General features: G+C 39.4%; 1 protein-coding gene across 1 annotated transcript in view; it reads right to left on the bottom strand.

Annotated features, from left to right (window-relative positions):
* The window catches only part of ANK3 (ankyrin 3, node of Ranvier (ankyrin G)), a 209,713-nt gene that overhangs the window by 138,201 nt on the left and 61,932 nt on the right, over nt 1-9,580 (bottom strand). The window contains exons 6-8 of the mRNA XM_009889813.1: nt 6,757-6,855; nt 2,728-2,913; nt 823-921 (exon numbers count right to left, since the gene is read on the bottom strand). Coding sequence (XP_009888115.1) covers nt 823-921; nt 2,728-2,913; nt 6,757-6,855 — 384 coding nt within the window. The remainder of the gene's footprint in view (nt 1-822; nt 922-2,727; nt 2,914-6,756; nt 6,856-9,580) is intronic.

The raw sequence follows: 9,580 nt of genomic DNA, 5'->3' as shown, positions 1-9,580 counted from the left end.
CTCTTTCACTCTAATATTCCTCTTCTGTCTTCTGACAGACCGGACCCTTGACAGCAGATATGGTCAAACTTTGGCCCAGGCTGTGAGATAAGGCCCTGCTGGCACCAGGTTCGCAGAGCCATCCCACTGCCTGTTGGAGGATGGACCCACTCCCCAAGCAAGAACGTGCAGCTGAAACCACTGGCCAGCCCAGAGTGAACCAAGGAGAGACCAGAAAAGCCCATACCATTTCCCTCCTGGCTCTCGATGCTTTGTCATACATCTGAGGAAGTACCCTGTCACTCCCTGGGCCATGCTGTGACCTTGGTGCACAGCTTAGAGGGTCAGGAGGGCTAGTTCCCCCATTCTACTGGGGCTTCTGCCATACAGCTCCCATTATCGACTCCCCTCCATTTCTATACCTCATTGAATTTTCGACCTCTCCGGTTTCTTAGACCTCCTTTACACATTGTCCAACTCCTGTGTATGCAGTGAAGGCACATCTGCTTTATTTACCAGTAACACCTGCACTTCATGTTCATTGGAAGCAACTGCATATTGAGGACAATTCAACAGGGACTGCTGTATGTTAAAGCTACGGGTGGAAGCCTTTTGCAACACTGGAACTATGAAAACAGCAGAAGTTTCAAAGGTGAGGACTAGAGCTCAGGTTCAGTTCAGCGGCTCAGGGAACCCCCCTTTATGCCATATGGTAACAGAACAAGAGCGGTCAGGCTAGGCCCCTCGGCTGGCAAGAGCAACGTACCTTTCCATACCTTTGTGGAAAAAGTGTTTTAAACTGACGATTAAGCAAACTAAGCATAAGTAAGATTTCACACTTACCCTTGCCGTGAAGTCCACAGCAGCACCCCGATTTAACAGCAATGTAGCTACATTGATATTTCCATAGTGAGCAGCTATGTGGAGGGGAGTGAACCCACTCTGGAAAACAAAACAAAACAAAACCAATAGGTACTTATTTTTTTATATTTCATTGGTACTCCAAAATTTGTATCACATCACTGACATAAGCTAGTAATAGGAGTCTGCTGCAAGTCACCATTCCAATTCTGTACTAGTTTTCACTCACTGACGTTTATTTATAGACTCTCAGAGAGCCTAAACAAAATCATATTGCTATGCAGGAGGGAAAAAAATTAACATAATTATTCTAGAAGACCAGAACTAAGATAAAACTTTCAGTTATTCCAGAAAAACAACAGCAAAACATTTGAGTATTAAAGCAATAATAGGCCTTTTATAAAAAAATTAATTTCTAACGAGAAATATCTAGCTGTTATCAGTATTATGTCCGTCTTGCGAGTTCAATCTCTTAGAGATTCTTTGTGGAAGTTCAGATACAAGTCATTTAATGATACTTGCTAACTGTTTTTTATAAATTCAAAGTGGATGCAAATGAAAACAACATCAAAGACAATTTTAAATTATTAATATGGATATTTTTTTCCAAGGGTTAGTACCATAAAGATCAGTCTCCCACTGTGGGCAATCACACTGGGTTATGTTCAGACACTATGAGTTACCACCCTAATTAGAAGATGCCTTACTGATAAAATTATTTCAGCAACTTATTTTCATATTTAAGTAGTTTTACTTCCTTTTAAAATAATGCTAAAACATGCAGCAATTCCATCAGTCCTGCAAAGTATGAAACCTTATGGGAACTAGATGCATTTCTAAATTGTTAGCAAGCCATGCTAGCTGCCACTGCCTCGCTTTGGGAGTTTTGCAGATATAAAACCACTCTCAGATCATTCTATTTGCTGACACCATCAAGGTAAGTGTCATGCAGAAGCCTAAAATCAGACCTGGATGCACAACATGACAGGGTTGTCTGCAGCTCTTAAGACATCTGATAAACATATACTATATGAGATCCCTGAAAACTCCATCTTACATAATATGGCTCTTTTATGATGGCAATTAGTTCTCAAGAACGCTTACTCTTACTTTTAAACCCTAGTTTCAGCTGCAGAAAGCCCTGGTATCTAAACTACAGTCTTCTCTAGCACATGCTACTTCATTTCATCTAAAGCAGGTATCTATCCTACAAAAGGCGGTGCAAGAAGGAAGAGGAAGAAATGATGCAGCAGCACTAAGTCATGGAGGAGTGATGATGCATATATATATTTATATATACCTCTGTTGTTCTATTCACCATCATCTAGGTTAACACATTTGGAAGCAAAGAGGGGGAAAAAATGAACGGTTAGTTCACCACTGGTGATATGGATGCAAAAAGCTTCATGATTGCTACGTGGCATGGCAGCTCAGATGACAGCACAATCGACACACAAAGGAAGCTCGACTGAATGGAAGCTGAATGATCGAGTATTTTTGAAGGCTCATTGTTACATATTTACTAAAGTTCTTAAAGTAGCAATTGCACAAACAACTAATCAAATGACTTAATCGTACAATACCTAGAGCACACCACTGCAGGAGTGGCTTTCATTCACAAGAGAATCATTCTAATAATATTTTGCTTATTACTTTCCATTTGCAAAGTTTATGCAGGAAGAAATTAACCCTGATTTACCCAAGAGGGGAATGGGGGAGAAAAAGGAAAAGGAAGCAAACGAAATGTTATTCTCAATCAGACACTAAAGGAGAAAGTTATGTGTAAATCTGCAGCAAAATACTTCACAGTAACGGAGATCTTCACTGGATGTAATATATGTGGTCGGCACTTAATAGCATCAAACCTTTTTTCTTTTCACAACTGACCTTTGACTCCACATCAGCATTATGGTCGTTCTGCAGGAGCAGAGCCGCTGCCTTCGTATCATCCTTGCGAGCAGCGATGTGAAGGGCAGGAAGACGGACTTTTCCCTTTGTATCATTTTCAAGCAGCAGTGAAACCACCTGGTCGTGACCTTGCTGCAAAGCTACGGCCAAAGGCGTGAAACCATCCTGCAACATACAATGGGGACTCTCAACACAGGTTCTAAGCTTTCCAGGGGATGGGAAGGGGAAAGGAAGCGATCTCAGCATTAGTAACAGTACTGGCCCAAATTCAAACATAAAGTGTATCACGGTGCAAATTAAAAGTACCCCGCAATGACACTGGAATTGGAGTAAAGTGTTGGTGAACTAGGTCCCAAATGCTCAAAACAGCTTTCTGGCATTCCAGACTTACACATAAATTATAAAACACAAGCAAACAAAAATGACTGAGACTTGAGAAAAAAGGTGTGAAATTACTCATGAATTAACAGTTACATAAATAAGTATGTATTTAATAAAAATGTGTAATTATATAAAAAGGTATAAAAAGCTGAAATATTAAAATTACAATTGTTAATGATGTCTCCATAGCAAATTATCATCCATTCCCCCACAGCTACAGGTTATAATCTATGGTTTTTAAGAAAAAAAAACACCAACATTTCAGCTCTATCCTCTGATATATTTTACATATGGGTTTAACATCTAATAATATTTGGATAGGAATACCACATTCTCCCAATATACCAATTACTTTACTACAACTTCCATTTATGAAAATTCATGCAGATGTGATGGACAATCCTCTTACAAACAGAAATTATTTCCTTTTAGACTAGCCAAAGTAATGCAGAGTAAGAAACCTGAAAAAAAAGATTTCTGTTTAACAGATTTTAGAACGCATTCCTCAAACACATGAGAAGTATAGTCTGAGATGGTTTTATAACTTTATTTTTATGGATTCTTAGAAAACTAAAGAATGAAAGAGTTGTCATTTAGATTGTGCTCCTTCCCAAACACTTAAGTGGCATTCCAATATAAGAACACATTCAGCTTTGGCCAAGAAAATACGTCTAAGACATTCAAAAAATCACAAATGCAAATTACTCTGCTTGGGATATTTATTTATTATATTTGACACTCAATCAATATATCCAAAGCTTATATTCCAAACTTCATTACAGTTTAGTAGGTAAATACCTTCTTTACTTTTCATCTACTTCTGTCATGAAGAAAATGTATAAGTGTGAATTAAAAGCGACAGAAGAATGTAGACCCTCACACTATTTCAAAAGTGCAGAGTTCAAGTGTTAAATTTTTAATTTTTGGAACTAAAAGTAATGTTCTCAAAGAATTTCTGTCTCTGGTTACCAAATAAAGAGTACCTCAATTTAGGAGGAGAAACAGGAGTAGTTCTGAAAAGGAGTTTAAAATTTTGAAGGAATAAAAATATAAAAGAAAAAAAAAAATCACTGAAACTCCTTCAGTCCTAACAACCTGTTGGGTTGGGTTTTTTTTCATGAATTTTTAAAAAAATCATTTAATCACAGCCTTCCCCTTTGCCTCCAGCTCACCATCCTCCAGCAGCAGGGCAGAACTCTGGGCTGTGGTCCCGGACCACGCACGGCACCTGGCATGAAACAACCGGCACAGCCTCAGACTGCAGGCAGAGCGCAGCACAGGGTGTGAAAAATCCTGTGTAGCTCTGAAGGCCAAAAAAACTCCATGAGCATCCCCACAAGAGGGCTCTGGCAATATAGCTACGCTGCACCTGCAGAAATGGAGGCTCTTGCCTGGAGAAACCCCGAGTGCAACAGCTCGCACCTTAGTGACCAGGAGACATTGTCTTCCTGGTCTATTTACACAGCTGCCAGTCGTGGCAGAGTCAGCCGCTTCACAAAGAAAAGTGGTTTGGCTATCTACAATATCTTTTCTCGTTGAGCCTCCTCTTCTGCTAAAAATGCTGGAAAGAACAACAGACAAAAAATCCTAGGAACATATTTTCTCCTTTTCCCAAAGGAAAAGGGAGTGGACAAATGGAAAGGAGCGCTTCATTTCAACCCCAGAACAGCCGCCATCCCCTATAGTCCCAGTTTCCTAACTCTGATGAGAGCTGCCCATCATTTCAGTGTGTGCAGAGATCACTGTACCAAGGCCAAGCGAACTGTGACCAAGAATATTAGCACCAGCAAGAATGCATTTCCACCACACGCTCTCTGAAGATGCCAACTCACAAAAAGCAATTGAAAGAGAGTATCGTGATGCCAGTACTATAATTAGCAACTGCACTTTAAAACATAAGGCAAAGCCCACTCCAGAAAAATACCCAAAACAGAACCAAACACACACAAAAAAAAAATTAAAGAAAAAGAAAATAGTTGGTTCTATTTTTTTTTTTTTAATTTATATTAAAACACCTTTGTTAAAGAGTTTTATTTTTAATGATTATTTAGCTAAGTGGCAATCATTTGATAACAAAGGCTTTTGCACTTACAAAGATGCAGATAAGTTAGATTCATATGAAAACTTAGACCAAGGGAAAATAAGAAAGCACCCACAAGCAACTATCACAAACAAGTAAAGCAATAGAGGCAACATTGTTTTGTAGTCTAGTATCTTCAAAGGAATTCTCCATGGATAAAATTAGATTGCACCTTATCAAGCTGAGCTGGAAAAAAGCTCAACCTAAACTGACATACAAATGCTCAAGGGAAAAACAATACCAAGGAAAAAGAACCAAGTACCCACGCACAATTTTAAAAATTTCTATTTTCAGAAAATCATACAGTGGCAAGAATATTTTCAAAAGTCTGATTCTATTGTACATCCCTGGTGGTCCCATGACTTCTTTGTTTCCAAGTTTTTACAAAGAAATAGAAATTAGTGTTCTGAAAACTACAATTTTCAATTAATTTCCCAGATGTAAAATATTTCACTTTGGCATGTCTTCACTTTGATATCGTTGAGCATTTCCAGAAAGTGGTTTCTGATGCACAGTTCTAGTTATAACTAATTTTTAGTGCTTTTGAAAAGATAATTTTGATCCATTATTGATTTATTTTTTACAGTGCTGGCTTCAGAAGAGAAGAAAAAATTCAGTATGTACATCATTATACAGTGATACTATGAGTTACAGTGATGAAATAAACTAATTTTGCCTTTCAAATGTTGCAAAAGTTGGACTTCTTCAAACATTATTTCCTTCATGGAATCAGTTCAGATAGAGCAATTATAATTTAATAAGTATCAGAGAGAGTCCATACTGAAATACCTTCTTTTTTGGTAGCAAAATCTTGGAATTAAGACAACTGAAAATTCATCAGATTAAAAACGTATCTCAACGCAGTACATTTATGACTATTAATACATCTGCTATTTTTTGTAGCTTCCCGGTTGCCTTATTTGAGTTAAAATTACTTTTTAAAGCAAGAAATAAAGAGTGTTCTTCTGGAAAGATCACAGAACACCCTCAAGGATTGACCTTGCATCTTTCTGTCAGCTTGAAATTATGACTGCAGGACCAGATGGGATAACTAGGTGCTACAGAGAGGATATCAACATAGCAATAAATGCAGTTCAGAAAATGCTCCAAGCACTAAGTAACCCTGGGTTTTCCCTGATATCCCAGGACTGGATCCAAAGCGTAGGTAAACACTTGTTCTTGCTTTATGGTTGCCCTCCACGTTACTCACTATTTATAACAAAAGCACAGAGAACTTTTATGTTAGGCACACAGCTTCCCTGTTTGAGCACTTAACCTGAAAGATTACCAGTTATGACTAAGAACACATCTATTTTTAGAACTGTTGCTAGTTAAAGTGATTTTTTAATTTTAGAAATGGCAAGAGATGGTTTAAATTGCTGAACAGTCAATAACAGTATTCATTAGCACACTTTGCAGAGAGAACTTTTTACTGGTCTTTAAATTTGCATTTAAAAAACTAGTTTGATATAAGCTGGCAAGAGTCACTGCTGAAGCACATTTTGCATATTTACTTTGTTCATAAAGTGCGAAATTCAAACTTTTACCTCTGTGGCAAGGCTTTGACTGGCACCATTGTCAAGAAGAAACTTAACAACCTCCAGGTGGTTTTCTTGAGCTGCCATATACAGTGGAGTGAAACCATTCTGAAAGAGGAAAACAAGAGTGTAAACACTCCACCAACATTTCATACATACCACAGATCTGCCAAACTCAAGTAGACTAGGAGGAAACCAAATAAACTGTGTGCTCACATGCCAGTTAATGGCATGATCACCCTTGATTTAAGTGAAGATAGGAGAAGGGTAATAGAATTTAAAAGGACACAGTGGAATCTTTCAGCTGACCAGATACAATTCCCACAGCTAAGCAAGAATCATACTATGATTCCCAATAAATGCAGTCACAGCAACGGAAATGCAAGATGGGACAGGCAAATACAGTACAAGTCTGCAGCAAAAGCCAGAGCAATGGCTCTTCAGAATACTTCCCAATTTTTCCTTTCTTTCCATTAGCTTTGACTTCTCTTTCACTTCTGCCAGCTACTTATGCCTTTTGACTCCTCAAAGAGCTGCCTCTGAGCGTAGCCTGCTTGTGGTCACTGAGCTACTTCATATTTCAGGCACCAGGAGATCTGAGGATCGTTGGCTCTCAGTAGTCTGAGACAGGTTTATCTGTGTTTCCAACCACATTAGAGCATTTCTCAAATTATGCTTAAGTGAGTGATTTCAATCAATGCAATACAAGTATTAGAGGCCGCAGAGCTTAACTCATGCTTTGGCAAGTGCTTTCCTCTTACGGTCAATGCTTTTGTCTTTGCCTTAACTATATAGAGGTCACAGCTTTTCAGGAATTGAATTTTTGTGCACTAACATTACGGCAATGTATTTTTCCCTATTGTTCTATACATTTCTGAAATTCACAGCTTTGACATCACTCACAAAACCAAAAGAGCAGAATGAAGTCATGAAACGTGTCTTGGGATCAAAGTACCTCTAAAGGAATTTATAGAAGTTGCTGATTTGCACCTGAAATTGCTTGGCTTTCATGTAACACGGCATGTTCCTCAGTCCAACAAAATCATGAGCTAGTGGTAAACACATTTTATAGCAACAACTTAAAACATCCATATACTGTACCAAATTGAGCAGTCTGGTACTGCTGAAGCAACCAAAGCAGCATCGGCAATAAGAACAATCCCTTTTCTCCTCTGATCCATCATGATACATGTTTTTATCCTTCCTACTCCAGAATTACTCGGTCAAACATACCACTGCTGGATTTTGCCTCATCCCTTTCCTTATAGTACCAGCATGGGTGATGACACCATTAAATGCTTTGGCCAGGAGGTCACTGAGGTTTCAGTGGGCTCTGTTAGGGCCCTGTCTTTCAGATCTCAGGCCACTGGGATTTCTGTGAACCTCGGACTTAAGGAAACTTCACACAGCCAGCTGCAACGGAGGCAGCAGCTTACCTCTTTATCTACTCCCTCCTGAGATCCCCCCGACCTCTTGCTCTACCACGCACCACTTCTGGTGATTACTCTACAGCGTGGGGAGGACAAGGAGGAAAGGAAATACAAAATAAAATGGGAGGTAAGGGCTAGTTAAAAATAACAGGTAAAACAGAAGAAAGATTTCATCTGGCTTAAATAATAGAAAAGTTCAGGAAGTGCTTCCATATGAGTGGGTTTGACTGAGGCAGTATGAGCACTCTCACATCTGCAACGTGGCCAGGGCAGACGCTCCAGCGGGGTGGAAGGTGCAGGGGGAGCCGCCCGGCAATTCAGCTACAACAGTTAAAAAGGACATTGAGCTAGATTTTGCAGGAAACCAATGGAGCCAAACAGAGATGAGCTGAGAAGAGCTTGGCCATATATTTGCATCAAAGGAAAAACATCAGCATCCTAGGGTCTGGAGAGATGAAGGGAAACCCCAAACTAAGAGCCATAGCAGTGAATTTCAGCTGAGTTAGAGCAGCCACGGTGAAAACAGCTGAGAGACATCTGACTGTCACAGCAACGGGGCAGAGTTGCAGGGCACACGTCCAACACAGAACACGCAGGAGAGCGCAGGTGACCTGAGGCTGAGCACGCAGGCTTCACTGACAGCAGAGACAAATAGGAGGTCAGAAGAAAGGACAGTTGGAGAGGAAATGGCACGAACTGGATGTTTGATCCAAGAGGAATTTTACCATCAACAAGACACTGAGCAGCTGTGAAGCCACATGTTTACAACACTTGCACAGGCTGCGAGGTCTGTTGCTGTTCCAGTATTTTGAAAATTTGGTCTCTATTCAGCAAATCATTGCTACAAGCATAAAGCGGGCGCTGAAGTCCTACCAGAGCCAAAGCCTAAAGTTAGCAATGTGTTAATGCACTCTCCAGAACCAAGGCCTAACAGTGTCGTTACCGTACAGTCAAAATTCTGCTTAATGAAAAACAAAGCAGCCAGAAAGCGCTTGCTAAGGTACCTAACATGTCACATTACAAGTTATTATTATAGTGAACAGCAGAGTCTGGCATTTTTCCCTATCATTTCATGGCATACTCAATATCTATTTACTAACTCAGTTGGAAGCAAAGATTAATTTTTTTAGTTTCAAACATTTGCATTTAGATAGGAAGCAGGAAACACTTCCTAATTATTAGTTTCAGAAAATAATTAACAGGAAAAAATTCTCAGAACCAAGTATTACTCCTATTTGGAGGTAGAGCAGAACCTTTTCTGCTATGTTAAATTATTGTAGGGTTTTCAAAATCTTTCCCCCCCATACTTTGCTTTTTCTTCTCTCTTTAAAAAGGGGCTGAAATTGCCAGAGCGCCACAAGCCTAAGGAAAGCAGTTTGTCTTCAATACTAATAAACAGCCCT

Source organism: Charadrius vociferus, unplaced genomic scaffold, assembly GCF_000708025.1.
Source record: "Charadrius vociferus isolate BGI_N301 unplaced genomic scaffold, ASM70802v2 scaffold738, whole genome shotgun sequence".
Taxonomy (NCBI): Eukaryota; Metazoa; Chordata; class Aves; order Charadriiformes; family Charadriidae; genus Charadrius; species Charadrius vociferus.
The sequence above is the reverse complement of the archived record's forward strand: the minus strand, read 5'-3'. Positions and strand labels throughout refer to the sequence as shown.